The sequence below is a fragment of the Magallana gigas genome, chromosome 3, assembly GCF_963853765.1.
Source record: "Magallana gigas chromosome 3, xbMagGiga1.1, whole genome shotgun sequence".
Lineage (NCBI taxonomy): Eukaryota > Metazoa > Mollusca > Bivalvia > Ostreida > Ostreidae > Magallana > Magallana gigas.
The window spans coordinates 45,169,920-45,186,102 of NC_088855.1; the positions used below are offsets into that span (position 1 = coordinate 45,169,920).

At 33.1% G+C, this 16,183-nt stretch overlaps 1 protein-coding gene across 4 annotated transcripts; it reads right to left on the bottom strand.

The window, feature by feature from the left end:
* Positions 1 to 5,705: 5,705 nt before the first annotated feature.
* LOC105327847 (serine racemase) lies at positions 5,706 to 14,396 on the bottom strand. Of its 4 annotated transcripts, none has more exons than XM_011428496.4 (10): positions 14,218 to 14,396; positions 12,560 to 12,752; positions 12,357 to 12,398; positions 12,029 to 12,195; positions 11,199 to 11,283; positions 9,446 to 9,572; positions 8,077 to 8,127; positions 7,785 to 7,912; positions 7,607 to 7,657; positions 5,706 to 7,489 (listed from the first exon to the last, which is right to left on the bottom strand). In XM_011428496.4, the coding sequence occupies exons 2-10, from the start codon at positions 12,746 to 12,748 to the stop codon at positions 7,337 to 7,339; spliced, it is 993 nt and encodes a 330-aa protein (XP_011426798.3). In that variant the 5' UTR covers positions 12,749 to 12,752; positions 14,218 to 14,396; the 3' UTR covers positions 5,706 to 7,336. The 4 variants fall into 4 exon arrangements, with proteins under 4 accessions (XP_011426798.3, XP_065936062.1, XP_065936061.1 ...); XM_066079990.1 differs by lacking the exon at positions 14,218 to 14,396 and adding an exon at positions 13,696 to 13,715; XM_066079989.1 differs by lacking the exon at positions 14,218 to 14,396 and adding an exon at positions 13,537 to 13,685.
* Between the last annotated feature and the right edge of the window lie 1,787 nt (positions 14,397 to 16,183).

The following is a 16,183-nucleotide window of genomic DNA, read 5'->3' on the forward strand; positions in this document are numbered from 1 at the left end:
CTAATATCGGCAAAGTTATTTGCACCTTAGATAGATAAATGCAGTGGGATAACTTTAATTTTATAAAAATAATACGAGTCTACGACCCTACCTAACATCTCTTTTACCTTAGAGTCGATCAAAACTTACAAGCTCGGGTACGCAGTTCTCAATTTTAGACACGAAGGCTTAAATGACACATGACAAAAAATGTTTCACTCGCCATGCCTTGTAGAGGAAGGTGACATTTATATAAAAAGAATTAAACTGTCTTTGATAACTAATTGTTGTTTAGGGTTTGTTCTAAAGACGGTAACCTTTTACAAAAAGCTAAACTTGTCTGTTCTTTCTTTCAAAAATACCAGGGGTTAACAACCTAAACTGTGAAAATGCATTAGTTTGCAAAATCACGTACCTCTGTCTTGGTCTGACCGAGATTTTCAGTCTAAGATAACTGATAATCACAGAAACCTGACATGATATATTTTTCTCATAATAAAAGACATATACCATCTACCTGATAATATACAAGATGCACATCGCCGCCATCTTTGATTTTGTCAAAACTGTCAAATCAGGTGGAAGTTTCGCTTGAAACTCATCGTTAAAATTATTATGCGATCCTCTCCCACTCTCTATCGGTCCTTTATCTAAGCTCACAACCGATTTAACCAAAGCGGCACATTACACCTTTAATTAATAAAAATCAACTCTCAATCTGCAACTGCATGTAGGTGGATCAAGCATCTGTACTGGCTGTTACTTGTAATGAGTACTTGCTATTTCATCCCTTGGCTAATAAGTTTTTGTTTTCGTTTTAAATCTTTCATCGCTTAAATAAGAGGAGCATTGTACACATGCTCATTCCATGATTTACTGTCACAATGATCAAATAGGGGGATATCTAAAAAAAAGTTTTTTTTAGAATAGGGGATATCTAAAAAAGGGTTTTTTTTTAGAATTGCAGCAACAATATGAACGCTGGAAAGAGTAAAAATCACGTGTATGCAAAACCGAACAACAACTGTATCATATTTGGCGTGTACAATATTTGGCGGTAATAAGTTTTTGACCAAGTTGGCGTGAATTTGAATAAATGTATTCCTTTTAGTTTATTTTTTCTGGAGGGGGTAAAATGGTGTCCAATTTTAAGTTACTTTAAGAAATTGATCTGAAATTATAATTCTAAGAAACTGGATGATACCCCGCGGTTAATATGTTAAACCATATATTTTTTTTCATTTTTGCATATACTTTGTCCAATTTTTTACTTACTTTCTGCAAAAAATACATGTTTATGGCATTAATTCTGTATGTTGCAGTTGTCTAAAAAATATACTTTTTAAAATTAGATTTTATTCAAGCCAGTGACTGGGTATTTAGTGCATCTCTCTCTAATTTCTGTTCTTTAGCTCAATTTTCAATACAATTTTTATTACTGTCCCAAATAAGAATTTCAGATAAAAGACCCCCTATTAAACTTCTCCGTTTCATGTATGTATACATCTTTTATCCATAAAGACGTAGAAACTAATGATCTGTTCATTTGTCTAAGGTTTACTACCAATCTGTCGCGGTATAAAAATGTATGAAATTAAAATACGCTAGGTTATGCATATTTATTTGCTTATCTATATTACTATAATATTAAAATAAGAGACTCGAATTTTGGGCTTTAATACCGAGAAATCGGAAGAGTACTGTCTTTTGCCTTATACATTTTAAACATCATCGGTATTTGAAGATTACCAGTTTGTTTTTATTTTATCTCAATAAAGCTTCGCTAATTAATAATCAACGAAAATTCCTTTTAAAAATCCGGAAATCACCTTTCTTACAATCTTGCGCATGCACATTACATTCACACTAAATCACGGGAGGCTCTGTAATTTATGTTTCCACAATACTACATTTGCATGGATAAACTCAGAAACGATATTACAAATGCATGTAAATTTTCATTGAAAATTTTTCATATATTCTGTTCATCAAAGGAAATACGTAGGGTAACTAATTTGAAAAATCCCGAGAGTTCGAATGTCAACATGGTGTGTAAATATTCGAAGCAAGTAAAAAACGTTGGCGAAAAAGTGTTGAAATCTTCATTAATATGAATCAAATTTTTAGATGAAAGATATTTACAGCCTCAAAATGGTTTGTTATGAATAATTCAACTGTTATATTCAATGCAGCTTCATAAATTTTCTCCAAAATCGTTTCGGAGCGATTCTGTAAATTTTTTGGCTACATTACGGGTATATGGGAGGCATTTTAACTGTGGAGATGGCCTGTCCCGAGACACAGTTAGATTATTCTAACTAAGCAGAGTGTGGTGAAATTAATAGCATTATTGTAGGCTTAAAGCTTGGTTATGTAAATGTAAACAATACGGTGTGTTGATGTATCTATTTCGTAAATGTCCGATATCATATGCAATGTCAACCCGTGCACGCACGGGTCAAAGTCTAGTTTTAAACCAAAGTTGTCAGATTCAAAGTATCTGCGCGATGGTCAACTCGCCATACACTTTCCGCGGTGATGTTAATCAGTCAAACTGTAGAGGGTCACCCCGTTCTGGAAAGTTCTTTTCATCAAAACTAAAACCGCACTGAAGTGTTTCTTTTATCAGAGTTGGAAATAATAGCCCGCCCGACCGCCCGAGGCGGCCTGTTTTTAAGGCGGGCGGGGGCAAAACTTTAAACGACAGCCCGGAAACTGGATTTTAATATCCAGTTTCTATTTTTAAACCGACAGTTAATTACCTCATTCACAAAAAGTACAGACGCCGTCAGGTTGTTAGGTATCGTTGAGAATTAGGTAAAATCTAGAAATTGTAATCTATTCGCGCATTGGTCTGAATGATTGTTATAGCCAACCAGCGTTCGCAATACAATTTTGTTCGGCAATATTACAAAGTGAAGCAACTTGTTAGATGATGCGCAAGTTTCTGAGGTTGTCACTCCCAAAAAGCGTTACTTGATTGACGCAGGATGTGTATATACGAGAAAAAAAACCAGTGTACGACAAAAACAAAACACGCCGACCAATAGTTCCGGGATGGAAAGTAGAATTTGAATGGCTGACAAGTGGCGAAACACATGGGAAGCTGTATTGTAAACCATGTCGGGGTGACCTATGGTGTTCCGATGGGGCCACTTCGACCTTCGCACTTTCGCCTTTAGGTCGAGGTGCGAGAGTGCGAAGTTGCGACGGCGAAAGTGCGAGAGTGCGACGGCGAAGGAGCGAAAGTGCGAAGATGCGACGGCGAAGCGCGAAGTTGCGACGGCGAGAGTGCGAAGTTGCGAAGGCGAAGAAGCGATACTACTATCGCACTCTCGCCTTCGCATCTTCGCACTTTCGCCTTCGCCTTTTTATAATTGTGGAGCTCTTTATCGTATAAAGACAATTTTAGCTGTATAAAAGGACATCTGAGGCAGACGATGAACTTTTTAGAATTTATTTTCAACAGCCTGCGCAGATCCATAACTTTTTCTAGGGGGTGGGGTGGATAAATAATTATATTTGTCGGGGATGGGGGAGGGTTCTGAGACATATTTTGGAGATTTTATTATATTAATTAATAAAATTAAATTTTCCGGGCGGATGAGATCCGGACCCTCTCCCCCTTTACTGCATGTGTGAAGTTATTAGTATTGAATTTTCCGGGGGGGGGGGGGGGGCGGACCCCCTCTCCACCTCTATATCCATACATCAGCAAGGAGTGTCGCATAATGAAATTAGAATGTTACTGTGTTTGATCTACGGTAAACAGACAGCTGGTAAGTGACAGGATTCTGGAAGTACATACATGTATGTATACATTATGGCGGACCTTACATTTTATATGGAGTATATAACGATTAGGCATAGCCAGCACTGGTAAACATAAATGTCACATATACACATTAAAATATTTATAAACATTCATAGTAAGCACAATGGCTAAGCGCATGCGTACCAATGATATCATGGATTAATCGGAAAACCTTGGCGAGTACGGTGCCTGCATCAAATTCTATGTAATAGACCGAGACTTTCTGAATGCTATAAAAAAAGGCGAAGGCGAAAGTGCGAAAGTGCGAAGGCGAGAGTGCGAAGTTGCGAAGGCGAGGGAGCGATAGTAGTATCGCTCCTTCGCCTTCGCACCTTCGCACTTTCGCCTTCGCATCTTCGCGCTTCGCCGTCGCATCTTCGCACTTTCGCTCCTTCGCCGTCGCACTCTCGCACTTTCGCCTTCGCAACTTCGCACTCTCGCATCTTCGACCTAAAGGCGAAAGTGCGAAGGTCGAAGTGGCCCCATCGGAACACCATAGTGACCACTATTAATTTTACTATTTATTCTTACCAAAATTACGCAAATTTAGATGTGGGTGATTGATTTTAAACAAACTTCTTTGGAAACCCCTCGTTACAACTTTTAAAACAAAAACAATTTAGTAACAAACACAGAGCCATCCACAAACTGACAAAGGCATGAAAGTTTGTTTACAACAAAACTACACATGTTTTAAATTAAAGTACGAGCATTTCCATCCCCTGTCGAAACAGTGGGCATAAAAAATCAAGTGACCTCGTATTTTTACAAAAGTGGGAAACTCAGGCATTTTACATGTTGTTTTTCATCACATAAAAAAATACAGCCCTGGTCATCGGCGGAAAATCCCTTAAACAAAAACTGTTGTTTTTTTATTACCTTTCAATGTTTTGGATCTATTTATTGTCGAAATTGTTGTGAAAGTTCATGATAATGACATTGTTAGCTGCCTACCAAAAAAAAGTTTGTAACTATAAACAAGTAGATGAATAGTTTTATTTTGTACGCATGTAAACCTTAATAATAAGCATTCTTTGGGTTATGCTTAGATGTAGTTTCAAATACTGTGTAAAAGGTGACGATTTACATATTACGCTTTGTGTGTAGTTCATTCATAAAAGTGAACGTTTTTATCAGGGCTGGCAGATTTTCGGCAGGGCTGGTAACTTTTAAAAGTAGCCAGCCCTGTGGCTGGCTGCTATTTTTAGTGAATTTCCAACCCTGGACTTTTATATTTAGCAACTTTTATGAAACAGGTGAGGAAATGAAAACTAATACCGACAAACAATTTATCGTTTTCATATTTCGCGTATAAGATTATCTCAAAGAGCTGTTTTAGGGTTGGCCAGGTTTTTACGTACATGTATATGTGGTTTCTGCTGTCCACCGTCGCACCGTAAAGCATATTATTGAGTTATAAGATATTTAGTCATGGTTTAATAAACTTGATTCAAATCCTAAAATATCAACTGGATTTTAAAGCTGATGTAAATTGCTAATTTTATATCGACCACACAGTTTCAGTGTGATATCTGCTTCCACAATGGGAAAATCTTGATCTGGGTAAAACAATTTTGAACAATATTTTGGTATTGAGAGAGAGAGAGAGAGAGAGAGAGAGAGAGAGAGAGAGAGAGAGAGAGAGAGAGAGAGAGAGAGAGAGAATCATGGCATGTTACTGGTACAAGTTTTCATTGCAGATACGAATCATATCATCAAAATGCTGGGAGTTCTGCTGCTATAACGTCATTTGTTAGAATTTTGTTCAGAAGGTTCTACATGGCTTGTATCAGTGAAACAGATTCGGAAATTTTTGAAATTTTAATTTCATTCTACATGTAAAACTTTATTTTAATTCAAAGAATATATCACTGAAATTAAAGCTTTGAAAATAAGACAAAGAAAACATAGATATCAATATATATTTTATTGTCAATATATTGCAATCATTAATGTTTGGAGTGGGTTACTATTAGTGCTTCAGCAAACAGCTTTCTTAGGCTTTTAAAGTGTGTATTGATCCACCTTCTTTAAATTAATTGTAAACAAATTATAAATAAAAACAAAAACATTCCTACATGTATATAAGGTCCGACTTAAAAAATCAAAAGCTTGGCCATGACAATCCATTTAACAATAACTTGCCTCTCCAAAACGAGTAACAATTACCTGTACTTTCCCCCCTCAAACAGAATTATGCGTGTATCAAAATGCCATATGGCCAAAACAAAATTGTAAATAAGGTGTGATATCCATAAAATACAATATCTTGTACAAAGGAAAATGATGTCATATTTCTTACAAACATATGATAATAGTTGAAGGCTGTCCCACGTAAATCAAAGTTTTAACGAGGTCGAGTACAGTTCGAGTGCGCATAACTTTTCTCATCTTTTTATTTTCATGCAGCCGTAGGCTTAAAATTATGATTTTTGTTTTTTTGGTTATGTGTTTTATACAAAATGAGCATTATATATAACCTTTACTCGTTCATAAGTTGTGATTTTGTTACTTTAATAGGGTAAAATGCTAAAATGGCACTTACTTACATGGCACTTACTTACATCGTTAACCGGTATTGTAAACTATGCATCAAGTTGAAGAAAAAAATTAAGATTCACTCATTTATTCGAAGCGTCGATGAATTTTGAAAATGAGAATTTATTGACAGATCATTATTAATGAAACATTTTATAATTTTAAAAGTGATATACCGTAAAATATGATTTTTATATGCCGATATATACCGCTATATGCCATTATTTTTGTTGTTGTTAAGGAAATTTTGATATTATCCCTTGACCAAACCACGAGGTAAACATTTATTTTAAATTTCATTATTTGATGACATGTTACAATAGTTTTCAGGATATATAATTGAAAGAAAAAGGAATTCCTAGGGCAAAAATACAAATGGCAAAAATGGCCCCCTAGGAAATCGGGGTTGTAAATAAAAAAAATTATCTGAAAAAAAATCATTGAAGTAAAATTACATGCAAGTTTTGTAAAAATATCTAGGGTAGAAATAATAAGACTCAGTCTCTTTAAAGAAATTTGAGGATTTAAACGCCTAAATAATTAATTTGAGGGGTTTTCATCAAAACAGTTTGAGCCCCTGATCAAAATAAAAATTGGTCTTGAATGGTTTAAAAAATATTTAAAAACAGCTTTGTTTGGCACTCTATTTGTGAAATTTAAAAGAAAATTAAAGTTACCTTAAAATATATCAAGTTCTAAAGAGCAACATAATACTTAATTCATTTCATGGATACTTTAAACCTGGCATTTTAATGCTTCACGATTTAATTTAAAAGCATGTCCGTTTTATCACTACAAGACAACTTGGCAAAATTCATTAAATTGCAGCTTTGATCAATAAGACCCTGATCTATAGTAACTGTACATAAAAATGTAATGGATTTTGCATATCTCTGCTTTGCGGAAAAATTACATAACATTTCCCCGTTTCTATTTGAATAAGACACAAAATTGCGCAAGTTTTATAATTTATAAGCTATGAAGATGAATCGAATTTCCGAAATATCAACAAGCTCTGTTATACCAAGGTAGATGGTTAATATCAACATTGCCTCCAGACAGAATTACTCCCACATTTCTCAGGTTGGAATCCATGGAAGCAAATTTCTCTGACAATAAGACGGCTACCCCTGTCCCGGCCGCCGGCTCAATCACCAACTGTCAAAAATTTGTTTTGCAATACTTGTAAATGTTGCCAAATTGTTCTTCAAAGATAATTTTTGTTTTGCTTAAAAAGTACTGTAAATCTGTAAAGATTTCTAGACAGCTTCTTACCTTCATTCTTTCAAATACGAATTTCATGGCTTTTATAATTTCCTCGTCATTCTAAAATATTAAACTTGATTGTTATCAGGAAGTACTGATAGGTAAAGATATTATCATTCAAACGAGTTTGACAAAGAGCTAAATATGTACAAAGTTGTAAGGGCTAGCGTTTTATTTCGAGTCATACCACAGTAAAAACATCTTTCTCTACAAGTTCAAGGATGATCGGCCATGTCCGTTTACCCAATTGTTGTATAATCAGCCCGTCAGCTATCGTGTCCAAGAACTGTGGTGTCTCAGGCCAGAGACGTTTTCCTGCATATTTAAAATTACGATGTTTATATATATTAACTTAACATAATCGTAGTATCACTATCAATAGTAAAATAGTAACACTATGTTGTTTTCAGTCAAACAAATCAACTTGTGAAGGAACAACTGTTGATAAAATTTGAATCAAACTACGACCTCTATTTTACCTGTTCTGAGACAATTTTCGCACATCTTTCCTTCCGGTTCCACGATGAACACTAACAATACCAAATAAAATGGTTATTATCACCAAACCGCTGCAGTTTTCAAAAGGCACTCAATCTGTGAATTATTTTTGTTGCAGCAATTTATATGCAGAATTGTTCATTTTATCGTATTCCGTTGGTCTCAGAGAGAGAGAGAGAGAGAGAGAGAGAGAGAGAGAGAGAGAGAGAGTCCGTATTTGGGAGGGAGATAAAGATAATTTTACAGTTTGAAATTAGTCTGGTGAAAAACATGGCAGATGCGCTTTTTGAATAGATATTAGCTACGTGCAGTATATAAAATTTCAATTTATTACACCTGTATTCCTACAAAGGCAAACCACAAGATTAAATTTCAACTTGGAATGTATGCTGAAATGTTTTCAGAAATGGAAACCGGCCATTTTAGGTATGAATATACCAGAAAGTAGCATTTTTTATTTCATGGCTAACGGACGAGAAAGGGGCTATAATAAAAGGATCACATATTTATACCATTTAAAACATCTATTTAAATTCATGCTTGTCAATCAGTTACTTGCAACATTTTTCCATAAATTCATCAGTTAATATAAACAAAATACTAGTTCACAAACCTATTGATTATTGATCCTTTCTTTCCCTTTTTAAAACGAGTATCATCACTCGTGTTATAAATATTCTGTTTATCCTTAAATCTATATAAAATATTTTAAAATATTTAAATAGACATGAAAATAGGAATTAAACAATTTTCCTTCTATCACTTTTGGGGCTATGCCTTTCTACAAATAAAAATTACAGTGTTATAAGATATTATGAATAAATGAACGAAATTTAATCTTAAAATAAAATAGCGTCAGAATACGCAAACAGACAACTAAATATACTAAGCTAACTTTGTGCAACCGATTACCATCCTTTTCACTGAGTCATTGCTTTACAGTTGTCATCTCTAGTAAGAATATTTAAAAAAAGATATTTTTGTATTGTCACTCTTTCTTCCTTGTTAAAATATAGTGCATTTTCATGTGGAATTTGGTTTTCTTTTATATATTTTAAAGCTGAAGTTTAGTAACTTACTAAGTATCTTGTTTATCTTTCTTTTCATATATTACTTATTTCTTCTCCGTAGTTTGCATGCACTTATAATTCTAATAAGCAGTACAGGGTATTTTGAGTAATATACCTTCAATACATAAACTTGACTCTTAAATTCTTTACCTTTAATACTTGAGTAAAATATTGTTTGATCTAAATAAGATTCTTATAATTATTTTACTATGATACTGAATAAGGGTCCAGCAATGTATTATGTTTTCTTAACTTATGGTAATTGATTCTTCACGTTTACCCTTGATATCTGGTTTGATGGCTTTAGCTGCTACTGCTATTCCTGCTGCCATTCCTCCACCGCTCACAGGAACAAAGATGGCATCCAATTGCGGAACTTGGTTCAAAAATTCAGTTGCTATTGTTCCCTACAAGATATATGAAATCTACTTCTTGGCATGTCAAATATTTCTATACTTCTGTATACTTTAAATGTTTACAATGTTTTACTAATGCATTTCTTATGATAAAAAAACATGTGGTGTCAGTCGAAGAGAAAGAAGAAAGATAGAGAGCTCACAATTCCTTGTAAAGTAAACAAGACTCTGGTAATACCAGTAAATGTTCTTATTCTAGCTAATTTTTCTATTTGTTAACATGAGCTTTGTTTACAAAACATAAAACTGTAGCTCCCTTATATTTCGACGTCTGACAATGACACTTTGCTTATTTGTTATTTGAAATACCTTACTGTAGCATTGTAAACATTGAAAACGAAAAAATTAATTTTGACCCAAATCGTGACCATGCCCCTTTAAGAGGGAAAAAGCAAAATTTTGTAACCTCTTTACCTCGGTCACATCTTTGATAGTCAAGACTTTTCGGTCCACTTCGCTCTTCATAAACCCTTGGCAGATTTCATTACGAAAACTCGGTGATGTGGTGGCTCTATCTAGCGAGCAACTTGCGCCCTTTGCATATTTACATTTTAATCGAATAAGACAACGGTTATATACACATCATGGCATTATACTGTAAAACTTGAAAACATGTTGACTACCGAATATCGGAACATAATTAACGATGCTCTTAAACACGAATTAAGTTATAACCTAGGGAAAGCACGGAATGTTTTATTCAGTGTTTTGTAAGGACCTGTATCGGGATTGAAAAAGTCGCCGATATATATATATATATATATATATATATATATATATATATATATATATATATATATATATATATATATATGAAAGCTTTCATGCCATAAAACCAGGTCTCGACGTCGTGAATATTGCAGACCTAAGAAATTAAATTAAAACAGAACTCATTGAACCTTTAAAAGCAATAACCATAAGCAGGAACGTATATACTAACGGGATAGGCAACTTCTACATTCGCCATGTTTACTTCTCATGAATGTTTTATTCATAGTGTTTTGTAAGGACCTGTACCGGGAACGAAAAAATCGCCGATATATATGAAAGGTTTTATGCCATAATATCAGGTCTCGTCTTCGTGAATATTGCGGACCAAAGAAATTAATTTAAAACAGAGCACATTGAACCTTTAAAAGCAATAACCATGAACAACACCGTATATACTAACTGGATAGCCAACTTCTACATTCACCATGTTTACTTCTCATGCTATCACGCGAACTTTGACAAAGTAGAACTCTGCTCAATCCCAGCAAAATATATCGGTTTTCAAATCGATCTGGTTAGGCCATCGTTGAGGAGGCACTGTACTCGAGAACTTGTGTCTCAACTTGTTAAAAGCACCGAATGTTTTACCAAAGATAATGTTTTCTTTTAAAGTTTATATTTACCAGCGCTGCGATGGGACCAGCTACTCGCAGCTGCAGCAATTATATAAAGGAGCTTGTCTCCGAGTTTTTGTAATGAGATCTGCCAAGGGTTTATGGGGAGTAGAGTGGACCGAAGACCCGTGGCTAGCGAAGATGCCTCGGTTCCAATAACATTTTTTTTAAATGCAAAATGACAGTTCACTACCATATACTTCCACGAAATCATTTAGAAGTTCATAAATACCTGCCCGGCCATTATGTCATAATCATCAGAGGAGGAAATGTAAGGGATATTCTTTTCTCGGGAAATTCGATCACATGTCTTTATTCTGTAAGAAGTAATAGAATACATTTGTTGACGAGACTACGCATGCAAAAAAAGGATCCCAACTAAGCATGTTACATAATTTGTGACAATTATCGCCAAATATGTCCGTGAATATATGTAACGAATTTTTATGTTGAACATAGCCTTTAAATAGTTAAAGATGTTTTTGAGCCAATTTGGCTCTGGAATCGTTTACTACATCTTGATCTTAATAGGACATAGTCACGATTTTGGTCAAATTCTATTTTTCTGTTTTTATTATTTACAATGCTAAGAATTGCATTTCCAATGATCAAATATAATTTGAGAGTCACTCATAGTTAAAAGCAAGATACAGAGCTCGTGCCCTGTTTTTGTTTTCATAGGTTCAATATACCAGTAAAAATCTTTTTCAAGCTCACTTGTCTATCTTTTAATTCATTTTAAGCATAAATAAGCAGTTCCTAACGTTTAACACATTCATTTAGGTCTAAAACTGGAATTTTTTACCTTAACATTAAACAAACGCTTTGTTTACATAACAAGAATATTAAACTCCGTAACTCACATAACTCGACGAATGACACTCAAATTTTGGTTGTCTATTAAAAATGCCTTACTGAAGCATTGTAAATATTAAAATCGAAAAAAACATGTTTTTATCAAAATTGTGACCACGCCCCTTTAGATGCCTCACTCAAAGCGTTTGTATGAATAAGTTACTTCCTGGCTAGATCACATATTGATGGAGACCAAGATAAACTGACCTATCCGCGTATGTCGGCTCACAGTAAACAATATTGGCCCCATAAGATGTGATGGCTTGACATTTGGATTTGGGAGTGTTCTTGGTGACCACTACTGTACAATCCAGGTCAGTCAGTGTCGAGGCCCATGCTAACGCCTGTCCATGGTTTCCACTGCTATGGGTAATCTTTTTAAAAATCAAATTAGAAATATTTGTGTTATATACAAAAATAAAAGCTTTTATATTTTCATATCAATATGTTAAACAAAATGAGAAATAAACGATTTTTTTGTATTAAAATAATCTAGATCTGTATATCAAACGTCATGATAATCCGAAGAACTCACAACTCCATGTAGGTTCGGGTTTTTAGCCTTCTGCTTCAGTACCTTTATAAAAAATCAATCTTGAATTTAAAATAGGATGATACATGTATGTAAGTTAATGAAATAAAAATCATTTTAACTTATTGGTTGTCTTATTTTCTCTCCTTTTTGTTGGTTTGATGAAAATGAATATAGATGATGAATCCTTTAACGTGAAGAATTACCGCATTTAGGGCACCCCTAGCTTTGAAAGATCCCGTTTTCTGAAAACTTTCGGCTTTGAAAAACACTTTGCGCCCAATAGCTCTGTTGAGAGTTGAACTTGTAAAGACTGGAGTTTCGTGTATATAGGAGGAAATTCTGTTTTCTGCTGCCAAAATGTCACTGTAAGTTACCCGAAACTCGGTTGACATATTCCTGAAGGTAAAATGGACAAAATCCAGATCATTCATTCAAAACAAATTTCTAAAATTTTCAAAATATTTACATTTCACAATAGCAAAATGAGATAATAACGTTTGCATGTAAAATGTTAAAAAAGTATTAGATTGATACAATTTATTGATTTATTACGAACAAATAAATGTTAAATTATTAACGAGAAGATCGAGTATATAAAATTAAAAACCTTTTAAACGTATGAAATATACACGAGGGCTGTCCGAAAAGTTTGTGGACAATCGCATTTTTGCCATTTTAAATGGGTTTATGTATTTATAAATATAAAGAGACTTATTCCATGATGTTAGTTGCATATCGAAATACTTATTTTCATCATTATAAATTGTCATCTTTATCTATATAATTTTTAAGTAATATACTTACTGGTTCAATTGAGTAGTAAGCTCCAGTTTTAGAGTATAGATAACCTTTTCTCTGTAATTTGAAATAGCTGTATGTGCTTTTTCAAAGTCCATGGCTATTGGTTTAAAAACATCTTTTTTACGACGTAGATTTGAGAAAATTAAATTTTTTTGGAATTCAATTTAAGGAGCACATACAGGTATCTCAAATTAAACAGAACAGGTTATCTTTCATTAAAACTGGAGCTTACTACTCAATTATACCAGTGTGAGATGGTCCCTAAAAAGAATCATGTCGCCGATTTTCTTAAAACTTCTTAAATTAGAATTGGGTTAAATGACATATGGTTAAAAAAAGTTTTGCTATTGTAGTTTTTCTGTAGAAAAAAAAAACAAACCCCAAATCAGTCTCCATAAATCAACTGAATAATTTAAATTCCTATGAACAACGCGGATCTTTTTACTTCTTAAAAAATCTTCAAACAAATCTGCTCCGACTAAATGCTTTGCTAAAATTGTTTTTAGAAACACATTTTACTCTATTCCTTTGTGTTTACCTTCTTCTGCGCAAGATGGATATTTATACGGTATATTTCTTTCTTGGTCCTTTAAGAAATAGGATTGGTTTTTAATATTTCAATAACTTGTTTAGTACGTAGATTTTTGTTGACGTATTTCCATGATGTTTTAAAAGACTTGGCAATCAATACCTATACATACTCGTACATATGGAGACATGATAAAGTACGACGCAAATAAAATATTTTCATCCGGTTTTCAATCCTTCTGATAGACAACATTTCATTCTTCTTAACTTACGTCGTGCTTATTCTTAACCAAAACATTTCATTGGATAATTTTATGCTTATTTGTTGTTGAAATATTAGAATTATAAATGACTTTGTTCACATTGGGTTTTGATAAAAACAACAACAACAAATCTCATGTTATTATTTAACATAAAACAAAAATGCTTAAGAATTAATGTTAGATTTTTTTTTAAATTAAAAAACTTTATAGGATATTAAAACTTAAGGCAAGTCTTAATAGGATATTAAAACTTAAGAAAAGACACTTACTCTAAGAATAGAATGCAACCATTGGAATTTCCTGAGGTTAAATTAAACTGGGTTGACGGTTGTTATTCGAAGAAATGTTGCGATAACGAACAGTGTTCTAATATATAATTCAAAAATTTAAATTGTAGCTCACAAGATATGTATCAAATCGAGCTCCCAAGTAACTTTGTAGAAATCTTTCAACCGTAGGTAAAATGATCCATGCTATTGAAATACATTATGCAATAACTTTAATATTTGTTTAATGACACAACACGGTTATTCTGTCATTCAGACCTTCTTTATCACAGGTTTATCTTCTTGTGAATAAATGTTTAAATAACGGATATTGCATGTTATTGTGTGTTAAACTGTTTTCAACGACCTTATTGATTTCGAGCTGTTTCATCTTCTTCCTCATCTTGTTATTAAAATCATCTGTTTCCAACGGAAGACCTTATTGTTTTCGTACTGTTTCTGGTCATCATCTGAATTTTATATGATATTTAAAAATTTTCGATTTATCGTCGATTTTCTTATTTTTTAGGACCATTTTCGTGCAGAGAGTTTTCAAAAACTATACATGATATCAGTGTGAAAATTTCAGGATTGATAGACGATAGGTTAAAGTTTAAAAAGAATTACTTTTTGTATGTCAAAGACACAAAGCGTCTTATTTTGTATGAAATAATCTATGAAAACATAAAGAATAAACGTTGTGCAAAAGCATGAGACCTTTGTAATGATATCAAGGTTTAGGGGCTAACCCCTTAAATGATGGATCTACAGGGGCTAAAAGTAGTTCCTTCATATCTAAAAACACTTAAAGGGACTTGGACAGGACTTAACTTAAAATTTTCAAATTTTATTTTTCCATTTTCAATGTTTATACTGATAAATATAGAAGTTTATAATGCAATGTCAAAATTTGAAAGTCATATATCAAGTTATAAGCGAGAGATAATTCTTTGTTTTGTAAACAAAGCTCGACGTGTTGTATTGGTGTAAGTTTCAATCAAATGTACCTTTCTTTTGTTGATAATAGTATTGAATTAGCTTAAATTGTTTTTTTACATGTCATTTTGTCTACGAAATGGTAATTCTCTTCAATACATTTTGTAAACAACTATAAGACTCGAGCTTTGTTTACATAACAACCAATTCTTACCTCTGTATCTCTCTTGTAACTTGACTTTAACATTCAATATTTTGGTCAGTCATTTAAAATGCACCAGTTAACCATTTTATACATAAAAAATAAAAATAAAATTTTTGATCTCAAATCGTGTCGAAGTCCCTTTAAGATTTTTTTTAGCACTATTGAAGCAAAATTGTCCAACCTTAATTACTACAACTGTTTAATCCTTTAAAATGTCAAAAATTATATGTTACCTAGTAAGGGATCTTAAGGGGCCAGAATCGTAAACATTTATTGAAACATAACTTATAAACGAAAAAATATTGTGTAAATCATTTAAGAGTTTAAGTAGTTTAGAATATAATTCTTAACAACATGCCATCCTCAAAAATGTTGTAGCGAGCCCAATTAGGGAGTTATTATTGGCTGGCCCCTAAAACATGTTGTCTCATTTATCTCAAGATTAAGCTACAATTTGCAAAAACTGTAAGAAACAAAAAAGTTGCAAATGCCAAGACCTTTTTAATTAAATTAAGATAAAGGGCCAGTCCATAAACTTAGGAACCTATAGGGGCTTAGATTATTTTTTTACATACCTTAAAAACGATCAAAATTTTGCTTAGCATTATTGAAGCAAACTAATTCAACCTGGCGTTTTACAACTGTTTAACCCTTTAAAATGTCGATATATGTTACATGTACCTAATAACATATGATGTTATATAACTTTTAAATGAAAATTTTATTTGTAAATCATTTAAGAGTAAAAGCCTTTTAGAAAGTAATTCTTCACAACATGCAATCTTTAAAACTGTTATAACGACTCTTATTAGGGAGCCAATTAGATAG

Excerpts from the sequence above, each read along its gene's own strand:
- LOC105327847 (XM_011428497.4), bottom strand. The coding sequence starts at position 13,252 with ATGGACTTTGAAAAAGCACATACAGCTATTTCAAATTACAGAGAAAAG. Across the intron at positions 11,284-12,028 it reads GAGCCGACATACGCGGATAG|AATAAAGACATGTGATCGAA; the intron begins GTCAGTTTATCT and ends TACTTCTTACAG. Across the intron at positions 7,490-7,606 it reads TCGTATTTGAAAGAATGAAG|TTGGTGATTGAGCCGGCGGC; the intron begins GTAAGAAGCTGT and ends AATTTTTGACAG.